The sequence below is a fragment of the Oncorhynchus mykiss genome, chromosome 9, assembly GCF_013265735.2.
Source record: "Oncorhynchus mykiss isolate Arlee chromosome 9, USDA_OmykA_1.1, whole genome shotgun sequence".
Taxonomy (NCBI): domain Eukaryota; kingdom Metazoa; phylum Chordata; class Actinopteri; order Salmoniformes; family Salmonidae; genus Oncorhynchus; species Oncorhynchus mykiss.
The window spans coordinates 79346486-79370005 of NC_048573.1; the positions used below are offsets into that span (position 1 = coordinate 79346486).

Consider the following 23520-nt stretch of genomic DNA (forward strand, 5'->3'; position numbering starts at 1 on the left):
CTATGAGAGAGTGTGAGATCAGAAAGTAGTTGATGCATGAATTAACAGTGTGCCGTATATATCATAGAGATGGCATAGATCAACCAAAAACATTGAACATAAAGACAGGCTGATCATTATTCTCGCAAAGAGAAGAGATTACCTTTCTCGTGTAGACTGATATATGAACTGTCTAATTCCAAAAGACAGGAATGTAAACTGAAGTCAAACACAAAAGGGAGGTCATAATAATGATAAAATAAAATAAGCTGACAACACTTTGGGTTGTACCCGTCACGCATGGCCCCAACACGCCCGTTGTGGCCAATATTGACCAACTTTTGCTGTTATTTGAGTAAAAACTTAAGATAAAATATATATGTGTATCCCCACTATAACCATAATACAGAATGATATGTTTGAACTATAATCCTGCTTAATCTAGTACAATAATGATGTCATCTGTAAACTCAAAAGATAAATTATAGGCAGCATTTATAGCATAAACACTCAATGAGACTGTGACTCACAACATGGGGAGTTATATCACCCTAGAGAAAAATATTAGTCCATCCATGATTGACCACTGACACCATGCAGATCTTCTCAATTTGTTCAGGCTCATTGATGTCCATGACACTTCTTTGCCTCCTTTGGGTCTGTGAAAACATAGTGATCCTCTCAAAGTAACCCAGAACACGGCAGGATATTGCAACAAGTATTTCAGTCCCGTTTCATGCACATATGCCTCAACTCCGTGAACGCATTTCTTTTGTCCTGAACCTCCTTGGAAATGTCAGGGAAAAACTCCACCTTCGTCCCTTTTCAGTAAAAAGTCCTAAGCTCTTTTGCTCTGAGAACTACCTTCTCCCTGTTGGTGAGAATTTAACCAGGCCTAGGGTTGCGTGGGGCTGGTCCTGGGCACAGTGTCATCTTAAGGATTTCATCAGGATAGGCCTGGGGTTGCGTGGAGCTGGTCCTGGACACAGCGTCGTCTTAAGGATTTCACCAGGATAGGCCGGGGTTTGCGTGGGACTGTTCCTGGGCGCAGTGTCATCGTAAGGATTTCACCAGGATAGGCCGGGGGTTGTGTGGGGCTGTTCCTGGGCCCAGTGTCGTCGGTGTCCGATGTGTTCTTTCGATTGTCATAGTGTTAACGTCCTCCGGTGTGTTATCAAATACGTTGCATAAAATGTCTTTCACACAATCTTCCTTATTTATGTGGATTTCAGGAACCCCTCTGATATGAAGTGTATTTCTCCAACTGTAATTTTCCTTGTACTCAATATTTTTCGATCACATCATTTTTTCAACAGTGTTGTTTAGGCGGGTGTTCTTGTCCTCCCAGGTTGCAATCTTCTGGATGTGTAACTTGGTTGTAAAGAGTGTCCACGTTTGTTTGTTTTCAGTGCACCCCATTATATGTTTTATTTCTGCCACATCTTCGCCCACTTTCTCAATTTTTTCTTCAAGATTTTTGTTCATTTTGCGGGGGATCAGGCTGTTCTTCTACGCCATTTTCCTTGCTTGCAGCAGCTGCAGGTAGAGACAACATTTTCGTGTTTTTCATCAAACGTGTCTGCTTTTGTGCGTTTCTAAGTCGGTTTTCCATGTAACCGATATTTTGGACAATTAGTTCAAATGTGTATCTCGGCATTGAATAATTAGTTAGAATATAGTTGGAGCTACACAACCTCTTTAGCTGCTCCTCACCACTTCGTCGCCGGAAGTCCTTACAGTTGGCTTATGATGTTATTCTAAAGCATCTTTTTGAATTGAAACTTGTGCTTAATGCAAGGAAAACAAAATGTATGGTTTTCTCTTCCCTCAATGTAAACAGATGGAGTCACTTGCAGATTTGAACTATAAAAGGCCAGCAAATTGATAGGGTCACCTCCTGTCATGACTGTCATATGAATAATTGGACCAAGGTGCAGCGTGAGTAGAGTTCCACATTTTAATGATAGTGAAACTTCAAAAACAACAAAGATATAACAATCGTGAAATACATACATAAGCAATCACACAAAACAATATCCCACATAGCAGGTGGGAAAAAGGACACACTAAGTATGATCCCCAATTAGAGGTAACGATTATCAGCTGAATCCAGTTGGGAACCATACACACACACCAACATAGAAATATAATACCTATAAACACTCCTAGTCACGCCCTGACCTATTAGTACAGTACCCCCCCCCCCCCAAAGGTGCGGACCTGAAACTAGATGGGGACGTAGCACCCGTAGCACCCTAGATGGGGACGTAGCACCCGCTCAGACCGCGGATCCGGCCATGGAGCCGGGCTGAACGCCGTGCCCTGTCTGGGCATCGGCGCAGTGGAAGGCTCCGGCCATGGCACCGGCACAGGAAGCTCCGGGCCGTGGACCGTCACTGGAAGCTCTGGGGCCGTGGACCGTCACTGGAGGCTCTGGACTCTGAACCGTCGCTGGAAGCTCTGGACTGTGGACCGTCACTGGAAGCTCTGGACTGTGAAACGTCGCTGGAAGCTCTGGACTGTGAACCGTCGCTGGAGAGGCCTGACTGTAAACACGCACTGGAGGATGAGTGCGGGGAGCCGGCACAGGTTGCACCGGACTGATGACACACTCTTCAGGGCGAGTGCGGGGAGCCGGCACAGGACGTACCGGGCTGAGAATGCGCTCTTCAGGGTGATTGCGCTGCAGAATACACCTAACTAATATCTCTCTCCTATCTCCCTCTTCACACTGCTCCATCGACTCCCCAACGGTCTCTGGCTCTCTCCTCGGCTCGACCGACTGCCCCTTGTGCCCCCCCAAAAAAAATAATCATGGGGTTTCTGTGGCCGCGGACCCCAGGGTCGTCGCTGTCCTCCTATACTCCTTGACGACTCCCGCCAAGGAAGGGTCTCGCATCCACTCATTATTTTCTCCCATGTCCAGCTCTCCTTTTCCTCCATGGACGCTGGTTGGTCCTGTAATGGTGGGATATTCTGTAACGTTCGTAATAATGAGTGGACCAAAGCGCAGCGTGAGTAGAGTTGCACATATTTATAGAGGTGAAACTTCAAACAACAAATAAATAAACAAATGTGCAGTTCGTAGCGCACATAGCACTAAACAAAAACAATATTCCACAACGCAGGTGGGAAAAGGACCACACTAAGGATGATCCCCAACTGGAGGCAACAAACATCAGCTGCCTCCAATTGGGAACCATACTCACACCAACATAGAAATGAAAGACTAGAACACCCCCTAGTCACGCCCTGACCGAAAAAAACATAGAGAACGCCGAGGGCACTCTATGGTGGGCGTGACATATAACTAGCTAGGTTCCAGTCATTAATGATAGCCAGTTAGATTCCAGTCCTACAGGAGAACCAGCTAGCTTCCAGTCCTTAATTAGAACCAGCTAGGTTCCAGTCCTCCAGTAAAAACAGCTGGGTTCTAGTTCTTCAGGAGAACCAGCTAGGTTCCAGTCATCCAAAATAACCAGCTACGTTCCAGTCCTCCAGTTGAACCAGCTAGGTTCCACTCCTCCACTAGAACCAGCTAGGTTCTAATTCTTCAGGAGAACCAGCTAGGTTACAGTTATCCAAAATAACCAGCTAGGGTCCAGTCCTCCAGTTGAACCAGCTAGGTTCCAGTCCTTAATTAGAACCAGCTAACTTCCAGTCCTCCAGTAGAACCAGCTAGTTGCCAGTACTCCAGTAGAACCAGATAGGTTCCAGTCATTCAAGAGGAACAGCTAGTTTCCAGTCCTTAATTTGAACCACCTAGTTTCCAGTCCTTAATTTGAACCACCTAGGTTCAAGTTCTTCAGTAGAATCAGCTAGGTTCCAGTCATTCAGTAGAACCTGCAAGTTTCCAGTCCTCCAGTCGAACTAGCTAGGTAAAGGTCCTTCAGTAGAACCACCTAGGCTCCAGTCCTTCAGTAGAACCAACTAGGTTCCAGTAATCAAGGAGAACCAGCTAGGTCCCAGTCCTCCAGGAGAACCAGCTAGTTACCAGTTATCCAAGAGAACCAGCTTGGTTCCAGTCATCCAGTTGAACCAGCTACGTTCCAGTTCTTCAGGACAAGCAGCTTGGTTCCAGTCATCCGAAAGATCCAGCTAGATTCCAGTCATCCAAGAGAACCATCTAGGTTCCAGTCATCAAGGAGAACCAGCTAGGTTCCAGTCCGTCAGTAGAACCAGCTCGGGTCCAGTCCTCCAGTTGAACCAGCTAGCTTCCAGTCCTCCAGTAGAACCAGCTAAGTTCCAGTTCTTCAGGATTACAAGCTAGGTTCCAATCATCCAGGAGAACCAGACAGGTTCCAGTCATCCAAGAGAATTCCAGCCAAAGATTAACCAGCTTGGTTAATGTCCTCCAGAACAAGCTAGGTTCCAGGCCATAATAAGATCAAGCAATGTTCCAGTCCTCCAGTAGATCCAGCTCGGTTCCAATCATCCAGGAGAATCTGATAGGTTCATGTCCTCTTTGAGAAATAGCTAGGTTCAAGCCCTCAAAGAGAACCAGATAGGTTCCAGTCCTCAAGGAGAACCAGCTAGGTTGCAGTCATCCAGGATAACCAGCTAGGTTCCAGTACTCCAGGAGAACCAGCTAGGTTCCAGTCCTTCAGTAGTACCAGCTAGGTACCAGTCCTCCAGGAGAACCAGCTAGGTTAAACACCTTCAATAGAACCTGCTCGGTTCCAGTCATTCAGTAGAACCAGCATGTTTCCAGTCCTCAAGTAGAACCAGATAGATTTCAGTCCACCAGTTGAACCAGCTAGGTACAGGTCCTTCAGTAGAACCAGCTAGGCTATAGTCCTTCAGTAGAACCAACTAGGTTCCAGTACTCCTGTAGAACCAAATAGGTTCCAGACCTTCAATAGAACCAGCTAGGTTCCAGTGATTCAGTAGAACCAGTTAGTTTCCAGTCCTCCAGTAGAACCAGCTAAGTTCCAGTTCTTCAGGATTACAAGCTAGGTTCCAATCATCCAGGAGAACCAGACAGGTTCCAGTCATCCAAGAGAACCAGCTAGTTTCCAGTCCTCCAGTAGAACCAGCTAGGTTTCAGTCCTCCAGTTGAACCAGCTAAGTACAGGTCCTTCAGTTGCACCAGCTAGGCTCCAGTCCTTCAGGAGAACCATCTACTTACCAGTCGTACAAATGAACCAGCTAGTTACCAGTTGTCCAAGAGACCCAGCTAGGTTCCAGTCATCCAAGAGAACCAGCTAGGTTCCAGTTCTCCAAGAGAACCAACTACGTTCCAGTATAACTTTCAAACTAAATCCTGGCTTGATTGGAAATTAATGCATTTGTGGCGGGTCCTTCAGGAGAACCAGCTAGATTCCAGTCCTCCAGTAGAAAGCTGGGTTCCAGTCCTCCTGGGGAACCATATACAGTGCCTTGCGAAAGTATTCGGCCCCCTTGAACTTTGCGACCTTTTGCCACATTTCAGGCTTCAAACATAAAGATATAAAACTGTATTTTTTTGTGAAGAATCAACAACAAGTGGGACACAATCATGAAGTGGAATGACATTTATTGGATATTTCAAACTTTTTTAACAAATCAAAAACTGAAAAATTGGGCGTGCAAAATTATTCAGCCTCCTTAAGTTAATACTTTTTAGCGCCACCTTTTGCTGCGATTACAGCTGTAAGTCGCTTGGGGTATGTCTCTATCAGTTTTGCACATCGAGAGACTGACATTTTTTCCCATTCCTCCTGGCAAAACAGCTCGAGCTCAGTGAGGTTGGATGGAGAGCATTTGTGAACAGCAGTTTTCAGTTCTTTCCACAGATTCTCGATTGGATTCAGGTCTGGACTTTGACTTGGCCATTCTAACACCTGGATATGTTTATTTTTGAACCATTCCATTGTATATTTTGCTTTATGTTTTGGATCATTGTCTTGTTGGAAGACAAATCTCCGTCCCAGTCTCAGGTCTTTAGCAGACTCCATCAGGTTTTCTTCCAGAATGTATTTGTATTTGACTCCATCCATCTTCCCATCAATTTTAACCATCTTCCCTGTCCCTGCTGAAGAAAAGCAGGCCCAAACCATAATGCTGCCACCACCATGTTTGACAGTGGGGATGGTGTGTTCAGCTGTGTTGCTTTTACGCCAAACATAACGTTTTGCATTGTTGCCAAAAAGTTCAACTTTGGTTTCATCTGACCAGAGCACCTTCTTCCACATGTTTGGTGTGTCTCCCAGGTGGCTTGTGGCAAACTTTAAACAACACTTTTTATGGATATCTTTAAGAAATGGCTTTCTTCTTGCCACTCTTCCATATAGGCCAGATTTGTGCAATATACGACTGATTGTTGTCCTATGGACAGAGTCTCCCACCTCAGCTGTAGATCTCTGCAGTTCATCCAGAGTGATCATGGGCCTCTTGGCTGCATCTCTGATCAGTCTTCTCCTTGTATGAGCTGAACGTTTAGAGGGACGGCCAAGTCTTGGTAGATTTGCAGTGGTCTGATACTCCTTCCATTTCAATATCACTTGCACAGTGCTCCTTGGGATGTTTAAAGCTTGGGAAATCTTTTTGTATCCAAATCCGGCTTCACAACAGTATCTCGGACCTGCCTGGTGTGTTCCTTGTTCTTCATGATGCTCTCTGCGCTTTTAACGGACCTCTGAGACTATCACAGTGCAGGTGCATTTCTACGGAGACTTGATTACACACAGGTGGATTGTATTTATCATCATTAGTCATTTAGGTCAACATTGGATCATTCAGAGATCCTCACTGAACTTCTGGAGAGAGTTTGCTGCACTGTAAGTAAAGGTACTGAATAATTTTGCACGCGCAATTTTTCAGTTTTTGATTTGTTAAAAAAGTTTGAAATATCCAATAAATGTCGTTCCACTTCATGATTGTGTCCCACTTGTTGTTGATTCTTCACAAAAAAATACAGTTTTATATCTTTATGTTTGAAGCCTGAAATGTGGCAAAAGTTCGCAAAGTTCAAGGGGGCCGAATACTTTCGCAAGGCACTGTATGTTCCAGGACTCAAGGAGAACCATCTAGGTTCCATTACTCTAGGAGAACCAGCTAGGTTCCAGTCCTCCAGGAGAAACAACTAGGTTCTAGTCATCCAAGAGACCCAGCTAGGTTCCAGTCATCCAAGAGAACCAACTACGTTCCAGTCGTCCAAGAGAACCAGCTAGTTTACAGACCTCCAGGAGAACCAGCTAGATACCAGTCATTCAAGAGTACCAGCTAGGTTTCAGTCATCCAAGAGACCCAGCTAGGTTCCAGTACTCCAGGGTAAGCAGCTAGTTTCCAGTCTTCCAAGAGATCCAGCTAGGTTCCAGTCATCAGATAGAACCAGCTAGGTTCCAGTCCTCCAAGAGAATCAGCTAGGTTCTCGTCATCCAATAGAACCAGCTAGGTTCCAGTCATCCAAGAGATCCAGCTAGGTTCCAGTCATAAAAATAGAACCAGCTAGGTTCCAGTCCTCCAAGAGAAGCAGCTACGTTCTAGTCATCCAAGAGATCCAGCTAGGTTCCAGTCATCCAGTAAAACCAGCTATGTTCCGGGTCCTTCAGGGGAACCAGCTAGTTTCCAGTCCTTAATTAGAACCAGCTAGATTCCAGTCCTCCAGTAGCTCCAGCTGGGTTCCAGTCCTCCCGGAGAGCCACATAGGTTCCAGTCCTTAATTTGAACCAGCTAGGTTCCAGACCTTCAGTAGAACCAGCTACAGTCCAGTCCTACAGGAGAACCAGCTAGGTTCCATTCCAACCAGTAAAACCACCTAGGTTCCAGTCCTCCAGTAGAACCAGCTACGCTCCAGGCCTTCGGTAGAACCAGCTACAATCCAGTCCTCCAGGACAACTAGGTTGGTTCAGGTGTAGGGTAGTTCAAGCTGGTTTCCAGGTGTTGTTTTCAAGGGCCTCTTATCAACCATTAATAACTTTCGAACTAAATTCTAAATGCGTGGAAATTCTTGAATTTGTGACGGGAAATCCAGTGAAACCAGCTGTGTTCCAGTTCGTCAGAAGAACCAGCTAGGTTCCAGTCCACCAGTAGAACCAGCTGTATTCCAGTTCTTCAGGAGAACCAGCTAGGTTCAAGTCCACCAGTAGAACCAGCTAGGTTCCAGTTCTTCAGGAGAACCAGCTAGGTTCAAGTCCACCAGTAGAATCATCTAAGTTCCATTACTCTAGAAGAACCAGCTAGGTTCCAGTCCACCAGGAGAAACAGCTACTTACCAGTCGTCCAAATGAACCAGCTAGTTACCAGTCGTCCAATAGACCCAGCTAGGTTCCAGTCATCCAAGAGAACCAGCTAGGTTCCAGTCCTCCAAGAGAAGCAGCTAGGTTCTAGTCATCCAAGAGACCCAGCTAGGTTCCAGTCATCCAAGAGAACCAACTACGTTCCAGTCGTCCAAGAGAACCAGCTAGTTTACAGACCTCCAGGAGAACCAGCTAGATACCAGTCATTCAAGAGTACCAGCTTGGTTACAGTCATTCAAGAGTACCAGCTAGGTTTCAGTCATCCAAGAGATCCAGCTAGGTTCCAGTACTCCAGGGTAAGCAGCTAGTTTCCAGTCTTCCAAGACTTCCAGCTAGCTTCCAGTCATCCAAGAGACCCAGCTAGGTTCCCGTCATCCAGTATAACCAGCTATGTTCCGGGTCCTTCAGGAGAACCAGCTAGCTTCCAGTCCTTAATTAGAACCAGCTAGATTCCAGTCTTCCAGTAGAACCAGCTGGGTTACAGTCCTCCAGGAGAACCAGCTTGGTTCCATTACTACCAGGAAAACCATCTATGTTCCAGTCTTACAGTAGAACCAGCTACAATCCAGTCATCCAGGACAACTAGGTAGGTTCAGGTGTTGGGTAGATCCAGCAAGTTTCCAGGTGTTGGTATAAAGGACCTTGTATCAATAATGAATAACTTTCAAACTAAATTCTGGCTTGCGTGGAAATTCTTGCATTTGTGGCGGGTCCTTCAGGAGAACCAGCTAGATTCCAGTCCTCCCAGAGAACCATATAGGTTCCAGTCCTTAATTAGAACCAGCTAGAATCCAGTAATAAAGGTAGAACCAGCTTGGTTCCAGTCCTTAATTAAAACCAGCCAGGTTCCGATCCTTCAGGAGAACCAGCTAGGTTCCAGTCCTTCAGTAGAACCAGCAGGGTTCCAGTCCTCCAGGATATCCAGCTAGGTTCCAGTTATCCAAGAGAACAAGCTTGGTTCCAGTTCTTCAGGAGACCCAGCTAGGTTCCAGTTATCCAAAATAACCAGCTAGGGTCCAGTCCTCCAGTTGAACCAGCTAGGTTCCAGTCCTTAATTAGAACCAGCTAACTACCAGTCCTCTAGGAGAACCAGCTAGGTTCCAGTCATTCAAGAGTACCAGCTAGTTTAAAGTCATCCAAGAGTCCCAGCTAGGTTCAAATCCTCAAGGAGAACCAACAACGTTCCAGTCTTCCAGGAGAACCAGCTAGCTACAAGTCGTCCAAGAGAACCAGCTAGTTTACAGACCTCCAGGAGAACCAGCTAGATACCAGTCATTCAAGAGTACCAGCTTGGTTACAGTCATTCAAGAGTACCAGCTAGGTTTATGTCATCCAAGAGACCCAGCTAGGTTCCAGTACTCCAGGGGAAGCAGCTAGTTTCCAGTCTTCGCAGAGATCCAGCTAGGTTCCAGTCATCCGATAGAACCAGCTAGTTTCCAGTCCTCCAGTTGAACCAGCTAGGTACAGGTCCTTCAGTAGAACCAATTAGGTTCCAGTACTCAAGGAGAACCAGTTAGGTTCCAGTCATTCAAGAGTTCCAGCTAGTTTCCAGTCATCAAAGAGATCCAGCTAGGTTCCAGTCATCCAAGAGACCCAGCTAGGTTCCCGTCATCCAGTATAACCAGCTATGTTCCGGGTCCTTCAGGAGAACCAGCTAGCTTCCAGTCCTTAATTAGAACCAGACAGATTCCAGTCTTCCAGTAGCTCCAGCTGGGTTTCAGTCCTCCAGGAGAACCAGCTTGGTTCCATTACTACCAGGAAAATCATCTATGTTCCAGTCCTACAGTAGAACCAGCTACAATCCAGTCCTCCAGGACAACTAGGTAGGTTCAGGTGTTGGGTAGATCCAGCAATTTTCCAGGTGTTGGTATAAAGGGCCTTGTATCAATAATGCATAACTTTCAAACTAAATCCTGGCTTGCGTGGAAATTCTTGCATTTGTGGTGGGTCCTTCAGGAGAACCAGCTAGATGTCAGTCCTCCAGTAGAAAGCTGGTTTCCAGTCCTCCCGGAGAACCATATAGGTTCCAGGACTCAAGGAGAACCATCTAGGTTCCATTACTCTAGGAGAACCAGCTAGGTTCCAGTCCTCCAGGAGAAACAGCTACTTACCAGTCGTCCAAATGAACCAGCTAGGTTCCAGTCATCCAAGAGAACCAGCTAGGTTCCAGTCATCCAAGAGAACCAACTACGTTCCAGTCTTCCAGGAGAACCAGCTAGCTACAAGTCGTCCAAGAGAACCAGCTAGTTTACAGACCTCCAGGAGAACCAGCTAGATACCAGTCATTCAAGAGTACCAGCTTGGTTACAGTCATTCAAGAGTACCAGCTAAGTTTCAGTCATCCAAGAGACCCAGCTAGGTTCTAGTACTCCAGGGTAAGCAGCTAGTTTCCAGTCTTCCAAGAGATCCAGCTAGATTCCAGTCATCCGATAGAACCAGTTAGGTTCCAGTCCTCCAAGAGAATCAGCTAGGTTCTAGTCATCCAATAGAACCAGCTAGGTTCCAGTCATCCAAGAGATCCAGCTAGGTTCCAGTCATCCAATAGAACCAGCTAGGTTCCAGTCCTCCAAGAGAAGCAGCTACGTTCTAGTCATCCAAGAGATCCAGCTAGGTTCCAGTCATCCAGTAAAACCAGCTATGTTCCGGGTCCTTCAGGGGAACCAGCTAGTTTCCAGTCCTTAATTAGAACCAGCTAGATTCCAGTCCTCCAGTAGCTCCAGCTGGGTTCCAGTCCTCCCAGAGAGCCATATAGGTTCCAGTCCTTAATTTGAACCAGCTAGGTTCCAGACCTTCAGTAGAACCAGCTACAGTCCAGTCCTCCAGGAGAACCAGCTAGGTTCCATTCCAACCAGTAAAACCACCTAGGTTCCAGTCCTCCAGTAGAACCAGCTACGCTCCAGGCCTTCGGTAGAACCAGCTACAATCCAGTCCTCCAGGACAACTAGGTTGGTTCAGGTGTAGGGTAGTTCAAGCTGGTTTCCAGGTGTTGGTTTCAAGGGCCTCTTATCAACCATTAATAACTTTCGAACTAAATTCTAAATGCGCGGAAATTCTTGAATTTGTGGCGGGAACTCCAGTGAAACCAGCTGTGTTCCAGTTCGTCAGAAGAACCAGCTAGGTTCCAGTCCACCAGTAGAACCAGCTGGGTTCCAGTTCTTCAGGAGAACCAGCTAGGTTCAAGTCCACCAGTAGAACCATCTGGGTTCCAGTTCTTCAGGAGAACCAGCTAGGTTCAAGTCCACAAGTAGAACCAGCTGGGTTCCAGTTCTTCAGGAGAACCAGCTAGGTTCAAGTCCACCAGTAGAACCAGCTAGGGTCCAGTCCTCCATTTGAACCAGCTAGGTTTGAGTCCTTAATTAGAACCAGCTAACTTCCAGTCCTCCAATAGAACAATCTAGATTCCAGTCATCCAGGAGAACCAGCTAGTTACCCATCATTCAAGAGAACCAGCTAGGTTCCTGTCCTTCAGGAGAAGCATCTAGATTCCAGTCATCCAAGAGAACCAGCTAGGTTCCAGGCCACCAGTAGAACCAGCTGGGTTCCAGTTCCTTATGAGAACCAGCTAGGTTCCAGTCATCCAAAATAACCAGCTAGGTTCCAGTCCACCAGTAGAACCAGCTAACTTCCAGTCCTCCAAGAGAACCAGCTAGGCTCCAGTGATTCAGTAGAACCAGCTGGTTTCCAGTCCTCCAGTAGAATCAGCTAGGTTCAAGTCCACCAGTAGAACCATCTGGGTTCCAGTTCTTCAGGAGAACCAGCTAGGTTCAAGTCCACAAGTAGAACCATCTGGGTTCCAGTTCTTCAGGAGAACCAGCTAGGTTCAAGTCCACCAGTAGAACCAGCTAGGGTCCAGTCCTCCATTTGAACCAGCTAGGTTTGAGTCCTTAATTAGAACCAGCTAACTTCCAGTCCTCCAATAGAACAATCTAGATTCCAGTCATCCAGGAGAACCAGCTAGTTACCCATCATTCAAGAGAACCAGCTAGGTTCCTGTCCTTCAGGAGAAGCATCTAGATTCCAGTCATCCAAGAGAACCAGCTAGGTTCCAGGCCACCAGTAGAACCAGCTGGGTTCCAGTTCCTTAGGAGAACCAGCTAGGTTCCAGTCATCCAAAATAACCAGCTAGGTTCCAGTCCACCAGTAGAACCAGCTAACTTCCAGTCCTCCAAGAGAACCAGCTAGGCTCCAGTGATTCAGTAGAACCAGCTGGTTTCCAGTCCTCCAGTAGAATCAGCTAGAATTCAGTCCTCCAGTTGAACCAGCTAGGTACAGGTCCTTTAGTAGAACCAATTAGGTTCCAGTACTCAAGGAGAACCAGTTAGGTTCCAGTCATTCAAGAGTTCCAGCTAGTTTCCAGTCATCCAAGAGATCCAGCTAGGTTCCAGTCATCCAAGAGACCCAGCTAGGTTCCCGTCATCCAGTATAACCAGCTATGTTCCGGGTCCTTCAGGAGAACCAGCTAGCTTCCAGTCCTTAATTAGAATCAGCTAGATGCCATTCTTCCAGTAGAACCAACTACAATCCAGTCCTCCAGGACAACTAGGTAGGTTCAGATGTTGGGTAGATCCAGCAAGTTTCCAGGTGTTGGTATAAAGGGCCTAGTATCAATAATTTTTTATTTTATTTTTTATTTTACCTTTATTTAACCAGGCAAGTCAGTTAAGAACAAATTCTTATTTTCAATGACGGCCTGGGAACAGTGGGTTAACTGCCTGTTCAGGGGCAGAACGACAGATTTGTACCTTGTCAGCTCGGGGGTTTGAACTCGCAACCTTCCGGTTACTAGTCCAACACTCTAACCACTAGGCTGCCCCGAATAATGAATAACTTTCAAACTAAATCCTGGCTTGCGTGGAAATTCTTGAATTTGTGGCGGGTCCTTCAGGAGAACCAGCTAGATTCCAGTCCTCCAGTAGAAAGCTGGGTCCCCCCGGAGAAACATATAGGTTCCAGTCCTTAATTAGAACCAGCTAGAATCCAGTAATCCAGTAGATCCAACTAGGTTCCAGTCCTTAATTAAAACCAGCTAGGTTCCAGTACTCCAGGAGAACCACCTAGGTTCCAAGCCTCCAGGAGAACCAGATAGTTTCCAGTCCTACTGTAGGACCAGCTAGGTTCCATACATCCAAGAGACCCAGCTAGGTTCCATACATCCAAGAGACCCAGCTAGGTTCCATACATCCAAGAGACCCAGCTAGGTTCCAGTCCTCCAGGAGAAGCAGCTAGGTTCCAGTCATCCAGGAGAACCAGCTAGTTACCAGTACTCCAGGAGAACCAGCTAGGTTCCAGTCATCCAAGAGAACCAGCTAGGTTCCAGTCATCCAAGAGAACCAGCTAGGTTCCAGTCATCCAAGAGACCCAGCTATGTTCCTGTCCTTCAGGAGAAGCATCTAGATTCCAGTCATCCAAGAGATCCAGCTAGGTTGCAGTATTTAAATTTAACCATCTAGGATCCAGTTCTCCAGGAGAAGCAGTTAGGTTCCAGTCTTCCAGGAGAACCATCTAGGCTCCAGTCCTCCTCGATAACCAGCTAGGTTCTAGTCCGTCAGTAGAACCAGCTTGGTTCCAGTCCCCCAGGAGATCCAGCTAGGTTCCAGCCCTGCAGGAGAACCAGCTAGTTTCCAGTCTTCCAGTAGAACCAACTACATTCCAGCCCTTCAGTAGAACCATCTAGGTTCCAGCCCTTCAGTAGAACCAGCTAGGTTACAGTCTTTCAGGAGAACCAGCTAGGTTTCAGCTGTTGGATAGAACCAAGTAGGTTCCTGGTGTTAGAAACATCTATTTTATTGGTGTTGTGTAGTGTCAGCTAGGTTCCAGCTGTTGGGTAGATCCGGCTAGGTTTTAAGTGTTGGGTAGAACCAGCTAGGTTCCAGTCTTGGGTAGAACCAGCTAGGTTCCAGTCTTGGGTAGAACCAGCTAGGTTCCAGTCCTTCAGTAGAACCAACTAGGTTACAATCCTTCAGGAGAAATGGCTAGTTTACACATTTTCAGGAGAACCAGCTAGTTTCTATAAGTTGGGTAGAACCAGCTAGTTTCGAAATGTTGGATAGAACCAGCTGGGTTCCATATGTTGGGTGGAACCAGTTAGGTTGTTGGTGTTTTGTAGAACCAGCTAGGGTGTTGGCTAGAGCCAGCTATGTTCTAGGTGTTGGTTAGAACCAGCTAGTTTCCAGGTGTTGGGTAAAAACAGATAGCAGGTTGTACTGAAGGACTGGAAGCTAAGTTCCATTCTTTGAGTAGAACCAGCTATGTTCCAATCCTTCAGTAGAACGAGCTAGGTTCAAGATGTTGGATAGAACTAGCTAGTTTCCAGGTGTTGGGTAGAACCAGCTAGGTTTGTGGTGTTGGGTAGAACCTGCTAGCTTCCAGGTGTTGGGTAGAACCAGCTAGCTTCCAGGTGTTGGGTAGAACCAGCTAGGTTCCAGGTATTGGGTAGAACCAGCTTGTTTCCTGGTGTTGGCTAGGTTTTAGGGTTCTCTTATCAACCATGCGTACCTTTCTAACTCAGTTCTGGCTTGTGTGGAGATTCTAGAATTTGCTTAGCAAATTTTGTGGGGGATTTTTTAAACTTTTGCATGCAACATATATGCATGCTTTCATTGATAAATATATATATTTGAGTATAAAAGAAAGCACAATGGCAAATTTGATCGCATGTCTCTAGAGGTGTGGGCAGAATGGGCACACCTAGAGGTGTGGGCAGAATGGGCACACCTAGAGGTGTGGGCAGAATGGGCACACCTAGAGGTGTGGGCAGAATGGGCACACCTAGAGGTGTGGGCAGAAATAAAATGCATGCCGCCTATAGCAAGTTCTAAACACTGGCATTTTTCAATATTGATTGTCTATTGAACATTTAAAAATGCTACCTTCAGCCCAAACTTCTATGCAAAATACAAATTGTTTTTCAATATTTGCTTGCAATACAATTGATCAACCACTAGATGGTGTGCATGCACATCCAGAACATATTCAAGAAAGCGTACAGTATTATATAGAGCCAGTATTGCATGGAACTTCCTTCCATCTCATATTGTTCAAATTAACAGCAAACCTGGTTTCAAAAAACAGATAAAGCAACACCTCACGGCACAACGCCTCTCCCTATTTGACCTAGATAGTTTGTGTGTATTGATGTAGGCTATGTGTGCCGTTTCTATATTTTTGTAATTCTGTCTGAGCTGTTCTTGTCTATTAATGTTCTGTATTATGTCATGTTTCATGTTTTGTGTGGACCCCAGGAAGTGTAGCTGCTTTCGCAAACAACTAATGGGGATCTAATGTAAATCATCTCTGTAGTTATCTCTAGTCATAGAATTACATATGTCATGTATACCATCTCTATTGTTTTCAGTTTAGGGGTTTAGGTTTGCACTCTGTTGTATTTATTTAGGAGTTTCAGTTGGGTTTAGTTAGTGGTTTAGATTTGGTCTCTGTTGGGTTTAGTTAGTGGTTTAGATTTCGTCTCTATTGGGTTTAATTAGCGATATAGGTTTTGTTCAGTAAAGCAGACCCTTAAAGTTGATGATGTGGTTGTTACTGACAAGAAGCACATGGCTGAGCTCTTTAATCACCACTCCGTTAAGTCAGGATTCCTATTTGGCTCAGCCATGCCCCCTTGCCCGTCCAACATTTCCTCATCTCCCACCCCTTCTAACGTTACTAGTCCTGATGCTTCTCCCTCTTTTCCCCCTTGCCCTGCTACAAAGTTTCTCCCTGCAGGCGGTCACTGAGTCCGGGGGGCTAAAGGAGCTCCTGAAACTTGACCCCAAAACAACATCTGGGTCAGATGGTTTAGACCCTTTCTTCTTTAAGGTTGCTGCCCCTATCATCACCAAGCCTGTCTCTGACCTTTTTAACCTGTCTCTCCTTTCTGGGGAGGTTCCCAGTGCTTGGAAGGCAGCCACAGTTCGTCCTTTATTTAAAGGGGGAGATCAATCTGATGTTAACTGTTAAAGGCCAATTTCTATTTTGCCCTGTTTATCAAAAGTGTTGGAAAAACGTGTCAATAATCAACTGACTGGCTTTCTAGATGTCTATAGTATTCTCTCTGGTAAGCAATCTGGTTTCCACTCAGGTTATGGATGTGTCACTGCAACCTTAAAAAGGTCCTCAATGATGTCACCATTGCCCTTGATTCTAAACAATGTTGTCCTGCTATTTTTATTGACTTGGCCGCAGATTTTGATACGTTAGACCATTCCATTATTGTGGGCCGGCTAAAGAGTATTGGTGTCTCTGAGGGATCTTTGGCCTGGTTTGCTAACTACCTCTCTCAAAGAGTGCAGTGTATAAAGTCAGAACATCTGCTGTCTCAGCCACTGCCTGTCACCAAGGGTGACCCAAGGCTCGATCCTAGGCCCCACACTCCTCTCAATTTACATCAACTTAGCTCAGGCTAGTCTTATACTCAGTTGGCCCCTCTCCGGATTTTGTGTTAAACGCTCTACAACAAAGCTTTCTTAGTGTCCAACAAGCTTTCTCTTCCCTTAACCTTGTTCTGAACACCTCCAAAACAAAGGCCATGTGGTTTGGTAAGAAGAATTACCCCTCTCCCCAAAGGTGTGATTACTACCTCTAACTGTTTAGAGCTTGAGGTACTCACCTCATACAAGCACTTGGGAGTATGGCTAGACGGTACACTGTCCTTCTCTCAGCACATATTAAAGCTGCAGGCTAAAAGTTAAATCTAGACTTGGTTTCCTCTATCGTAAATCGCTCCTCTTTCACCCCAGCTGCCAAACTAACCCTGATTCAGATGACCATCCTACCCGTGTGTAACAGTATAACTTTAGACCATCCCCTCGCCCATACCCGGGCACAAACCAGGGACCCTCTGCACACATCAACAACAGTCACCCACAAAGCATCGTTACTCATCGCTCCACAAAAGCCACGGCCCTTGCAGAGCAAGGGAAACTACTACTTCAAGGTCTCAGAGCAAGTGACGTCACCGATTGAAACGCTATTTAGCGCGCACCGCTAACTAAGCTAGCCGTTTCACATCCGTTACACGTGCTCGATTACGGAGACATAATTTATAGATCGGCAGGTTAGGGTGCTCGAGTGGCTAGATATTCTTTACCTTTCGGCCATCAGATTTGCCACCATTGCTCCTTATAGGACACATCACTGCACTCTATACTCTTCTGTAAACTGGTCATCTCTGTATACCCGTCGCAAGACCCACTGGTTGATGCTTATTTATTAAACCTTCTTAGGCCTCACTCCCCCCTATCTGAGATATCTACTGCAGCCCTCATCCTCCACATACAACACCCGTTCTGCCAGTCACATTCTGTTAAAGGTCCCCAAAACACACACATCCCTGGGTTGCTCCTCTTTTCAGTTCGCTGCAGCTAGAGACTGGAACGAGCTGCAACAAACAGTCAAACTAGACAAACTCAATCTCTTCCCTCAAAGACTCAATCATGGACACTCTTACTGACAGTTGTGGATGCTTTGCGTGATGTATTGTTGTCTCTACCTTCTTGCCCTTTGTGCTGTTGTCTGTGCCCAATAATGTTTGTACCCTGTTTTGTGCTGCTACCATGTTGTGCTGATGCCATTTTGTTTTGCTACCATGTTGTTGACATGTTGTGCTGCTACCATGTTGTGCTGATGCCATTTTGTTTTGCTACCATGTTGTTGTCATGTTGTGTTGCTACCATGCTGTGTTATGTTGTGTTGCTGCCATGCTATGTTGTCTTAGGTCTCTCTTTATGTAGTGCTGTGTTGTCTCTCTTGTTGCGTTGTGTGTTATGTCCTATTTTTTATTTAATCAATTTTAATCCCCAGCCCAAGCAGGAGGCCTTTAGCCTTTTTGGTTGGCCATCATTTTAAATACAAATGTTTTCTTTACTGACTTGCCTAGTTAAATGAAAGGTTAAATAAATAAATAAATAAATATAAAGACCAGGAGGATATAAAGTGTTGATATAAAATGTTTTATTTAGGGTTAAAGGTTAGACACATTCTTAGGAGTTATGTTTAGGGGTTAGGGGGTATGGGATTTAATATGGTAGGATTAGGGTTAGTTTTGAGACAGATTAAGGTTAAGAGAGCATTGAAAAAGCTATTAGAGTCATTTTATGGCAGTACAGAAAGATTCACCTTATTAAAATTACAATCCCAAAATTCCCTGAATCAGGTTAGGGTCAGTCACCTTTAAAAGTGTTGAAATAATCACCTGCCTCTAACCTCTCCTTTCCTCCCCTCCTCCACATCTTTGTTTCTCCCTAACTCAGGCTGTATGTACTTTTGAACTGTAAAATGAAGGTTTACATTGAGTCCTTCTTCACTTATCGACCTTGGTGTGGTGGTTTGGGTTAGGAGAGCTGTCCTCCCCTGCACTCTCAAACGCACTCCGCTTACTGGGGATATTAACATGATGCAGATCCTAGAGAGAGAGAGAGAGAGAGAGAGAGATTGTGATTCTGTCCACTCAGCACACATTCATCCTAGAGGATGGAGCTGTGTTGGGCCAAGTGCAGACACCATAGAGGATGGAGCTGTGTTGGGCCAAGTGCAGACACCATAGAGGATGGAGCTGTGTTGGGCCAAGTGCAGACACCAGCTTACACGCTTCACATGTCAGTCAGTCAGTCAGAGTATGTGTGTCTGTCTGCGTGTGTGTGTCTGTCTGTATCCACAGTCAGAGCAGAGACAGGGCTCCCTAGTGCTGCACTGATGAAGCTGTGATCTAGAGGTTAGACCTGGTAATAACCTTTATCATTAAACCACTTTTGGCTTAGTGCCATCATCCATCACATCCATAAAAGCAGGTAACATTCTATGACAACTTTAATTAACTTCCTGAATTGACCTAATTCCTGAAACGTGGTACGATGGTTGTCTGAGTGTTCTGCCACACTGTGGGGTTGTAGGAGGAGCTAGTAATGTTATGGGAGGGGCCATGAGTGTTGTGGGTGGAGCCAGTTTGGTTTTAAGTAACACTAGTGAATAAGTGGGAGGGGCTATTTGGTCTGTGGGTGGAGTTAGTTGTAGGAGGGGCTATGTACTCACCATGGGTTTGTGGGCAGAGCTGCCAGGTCTGTTGGTCTTGCTGACCCAGCGGTTGATGCGGTCGGAGATTCCAGACGCGAATCTGCGAGGTTCCTGTCTGAGAACCCCAGAGCTGCAAGGGGGAGCTGCCTGATCCTTTTCAAATAGGCATCTCTTCTTCGAAACCTCATCCAGCAGGAACAGGGTCCTCTGGGCAATGTCGGGAGAACGCAGAGACTCAGACTTCTACAGGATTAGAGACAGAGAGGGTTAGAGACAGAGAGGGTTAGAGACAGAGAGGGTTAGAGACAGAGAGGGTTAGAGACAGAGAGGGTTTTAGACAGAGAGGGTTTTAGACAGAGAGGGTTAGAGACAGAGAGGGTTAGAGACAGAGAGGGTTTTAGACAGAGAGGGTTTTAGACAGAGAGGGTTAGAGACAGAGAGGGTTAGGGTAAGACAGAGAGGGTTAGAGTCAGAGAGGGTTAGAGACAGAGAGGGTTAGAGACAGAGAGGGTTTTAGACAGAGAGGGTTTTAGACAGAGCGGGTTAGAGACAGAGAGGGTTAGAGACAGAGAGGGTTAGAGACAGAGAGGGTTAGAGACAGAGAGGGTTAAACAGAGAGGGTTAGACATTGAGGGTTAGGGTAAGACAGAGAGGGTTAGGGTAAGACAGAGAGGGTTAGAGACAGAGAGGGTTAGAGACAGAGAGGGTTAGAGACAGAGAGGGTTAGAGACAGAGAGGGTTAGAGACAGAGAGGGTTAGGGTTAGGGTAAGACAGAGAGGGTTAGAGACAGAGAGGGTTAGAGACAGAGAGGGTTAAACAGAGAGGGTTAGACATTGAGGGTTAGGGTAAGACAGAGAGGGTTAGGGTAAGACAGAGAGGGTTAGAGACAGAGAGGGTTAGAGACAGAGAGGGTTAGAGACAGAGAGGGTTAGAGACAGAGAGGGTTAGAGACAGAGAGGGTTAGGGTTAGGGTAAGACAGAGAGGGTTAGAGACAGAGAGGGTTAGAGACAGAGAGGGTTAGGGTAAGACAGAGAGGGTTAGGGTGAGACAGAGAGGGTTAGAGACAGAGAGGGTTAGAGACAGAGAGGGTTAGGGTTAGGGTAAGACAGAGAGGGTTAGAGACAGAGAGGGTTAGAGACAGAGAGGGTTAGGGTAAGACAGAGAGGGTTAGAGTCAGAGAGGGTTAGAGACAGAGAGGGTTAGGGTAAGCCAGAGAGGGTTAGAGACAGAGAGGGTTAGAGACAGAGAGGGTTAGAGACAGAGAGGGTTAGGGTAAGACAGAGAGGGTTAGGGTAAGACAGAGAGGGTTAGAGTCAGAGAGGGTTAGGCTAAGACAGAGAGGGTTAGAGACAGAGAGGGTTAGGGTAAGACAGAGAGGGTTAGAGACAGAGAGGGTTAGAGACAGAGAGGGTTAGGGTAAGACAGAGAGGGTTAGAGACAGAGAGGGTTAGGGTAAGACAGAGAGGGTTAGAGACAGAGAGGGTTAGAGACAGAGAGGGTTAGGGTAAGACAGAAAGGGTTAGGGTGAGACAGAGAGGGTTAGAGACAGAGAGGGTTAGAGACAGAGAGGGTTAGGGATGGGTAAGACAGAAAGGGTTAGAGACAGAGAGGGTTAGAGACAGAGAGGGTTAGGGTAAGACAGAGAGGGTTAGAGTCAGAGAGGGTTAGAGACAGAGAGGGTTAGAGACAGAGAGGGTTAGGGTAAGACAGAGAGGGTTAGAGTAAGAGAGGGTTAGGGTAAGACAGAGAGGGTTAGAGACAGAGAGGGTTAGGGTAAGACAGAGAGGGTTAGAGACAGAGAGGGTTAGGGTAAGACAGAGAGGGTTAGAGACAGAGAGGGTTAGGGTAAGACAGAGAGGGTTAGAGACAGAGAGGGTTAGAGACAGAGAGGGTTAAACAGAGAGGGTTAGACATTGAGGGTTAGGGTAAGACAGAGAGGGTTAGGGTAAGACAGAGAGGGTTAGAGACAGAGAGGGTTAGAGACAGAGAGGGTTAGAGACAGAGAGGGTTAGGGTAAGACAGAGAGGGTTAGGGTGAGACAGAGAGGGTTAGAGACAGAGAGGGTTAGAGACAGAGAGGGTTAGGGTAAGACAGAGAGGGTTAGAGTCAGAGAGGGTTAGAGACAGAGAGGGTTAGGGTAAGCCAGAGAGGGTTAGAGACAGAGAGGGTTAGAGACAGAGAGGGTTAGAGACAGAGAGGGTTAGGGTAAGACAGAGAGGGTTAGGGTAAGACAGAGAGGGTTAGAGTCAGAGAGGGTTAGGCTAAGACAGAGAGGGTTAGAGACAGAGAGGGTTAGGGTAAGACAGAGAGGGTTAGAGACAGAGAGGGTTAGAGACAGAGAGGGTTAGGGTAAGACAGAGAGGGTTAGAGACAGAGAGGGTTAGGGTAAGACAGAGAGGGTTAGAGACAGAGAGGGTTAGAGACAGAGAGGGTTAGGGTAAGACAGAAAGGGTTAGGGTGAGACAGAGAGGGTTAGAGACAGAGAGGGTTAGAGACAGAGAGGGTTAGGGTTAGGGTAAGACAGAAAGGGTTAGAGACAGAGAGGGTTAGAGACAGAGAGGGTTAGGGTAAGACAGAGAGGGTTAGAGTCAGAGAGGGTTAGAGACAGAGAGGGTTAGAGACAGAGAGGGTTAGGGTAAGACAGAGAGGGTTAGAGTAAGAGAGGGTTAGGGTAAGACAGAGAGGGTTAGAGACAGAGAGGGTTAGGGTAAGACAGAGAGGGTTAGAGACAGAGAGGGTTAGAGACAGAGAGGGTTAGGGTAAGCCAGAGAGGGTTAGAGACAGAGAGGGTTAGAGACAGAGAGGGTTAGAGACAGAGAGGGTTAGGGTAAGACAGAGAGGGTTAGGGTAAGACAGAGAGGGTTAGAGTCAGAGAGGGTTAGGCTAAGACAGAGAGGGTTAGAGACAGAGAGGGTTAGGGTAAGACAGAGAGGGTTAGAGACAGAGAGGGTTAGAGACAGAGAGGGTTAGGGTAAGACAGAGAGGGTTAGAGACAGAGAGGGTTAGGGTAAGACAGAGAGGGTTAGAGACAGAGAGGGTTAGAGACAGAGAGGGTTAGGGTAAGACAGAAAGGGTTAGGGTGAGACAGAGAGGGTTAGAGACAGAGAGGGTTAGAGACAGAGAGGGTTAGGGTTAGGGTAAGACAGAAAGGGTTAGAGACAGAGAGGGTTAGAGACAGAGAGGGTTAGGGTAAGACAGAGAGGGTTAGAGTCAGAGAGGGTTAGAGACAGAGAGGGTTAGAGACAGAGAGGGTTAGGGTAAGACAGAGAGGGTTAGAGTAAGAGAGGGTTAGGGTAAGACAGAGAGGGTTAGAGACAGAGAGGGTTAGGGTAAGACAGAGAGGGTTAGAGACAGAGAGGGTTAGAGACAGAGAGGGTTAGGGTAAGACAGAGAGGGTTAGAGACAGAGAGGGTTAGGGTAAGACAGAGAGGGTTAGAGACAGAGAGGGTTAGAGACAGAGAGGGTTAGGGTAAGACAGAGAGGGTTAGGGTTAGAGACCGTTTTTATTTTAATTAAAAAAATGTATGATTTATTTATCCAGGTTAGTGTTATTGACATAAAATCTATTTTTCAAGAGAGACCTGGTTTTAGACAGAGAGGGTTTTAGACAGAGCGGGTTAGAGACAGAGAGGGTTAGAGACAGAGAGGGTTAGAGACAGAGAGGGTTAGAGACAGAGAGGGTTAGACAGAGAGGGTTAGGGTAAGACAGAGAGGGTTAGGTTAAGACAGAGAGGGTTAGGGTAAGACAGAGAGGGTTCGGGTAAGACAGAGAGGGTTAGAGACAGAGAGGGTTAGAGACAGAGAGGGTAAGAGACATAGAGGGTTAGGGTAAGACAGAGAGGGTTAGGGTGAGACAGAGAGGGTTAGGGTTAGGGTAAGACAGAGAGGGTTAGAGACAGAGAGGGTTAGGGTAAGACAGAGAGGGTTAGAGTCAGAGAGGGTTAGAGACAGAGAGGGTTAGGGTAAGACAGAGAGGGTTAGGGTAAGACAGAGAGGGTTAGAGACAGAGAGGGTTAGAGACAGAGAGGGTTAGGGTAAGACAGAGAGGGTTAGGGTAAGACAGAGAGGGTTAGAGACAGAGAGGGTTAGAGACAGAGAGGGTTAGGGTGAGACAGAGAGGGTTAGAGACAGAGAGGGTAAGAGACAGAGAGGGTTAGAGACAGAGAGGGTTAGGGTAAGACAGAGAGGGTTAGGGTGAGACAGAGAGGGTTAGAGACAGAGAGGGTTAGGGTTAGGGTAAGACAGAGAGGGTTAGAGACAGAGAGGGTTAGAGACAGAGAGGGTTAGGGTAAGACAGAGAGGGTTAGAGTCAG

The 23520-nt window shown here is 46.4% G+C and overlaps 1 protein-coding gene across 2 annotated transcripts in view; it reads right to left on the bottom strand.

Moving 5' to 3' along the window:
* Positions 1 to 18124: 18124 nt before the first annotated feature.
* lad1 (ladinin) overlaps positions 18125 to 23520 on the bottom strand; it is a 61402-nt gene continuing 56006 nt past the window's right edge. For both annotated transcript variants that reach the window (XM_036989158.1, XM_036989159.1), the window contains exons 11-12: positions 19224 to 19448; positions 18125 to 18597 (exon numbers count right to left, since the gene is read on the bottom strand). In XM_036989158.1, coding sequence (XP_036845053.1) covers positions 18496 to 18597; positions 19224 to 19448 — 327 coding nt within the window. In that variant the 3' untranslated portion in view covers positions 18125 to 18495. The remainder of the gene's footprint in view (positions 18598 to 19223; positions 19449 to 23520) is intronic.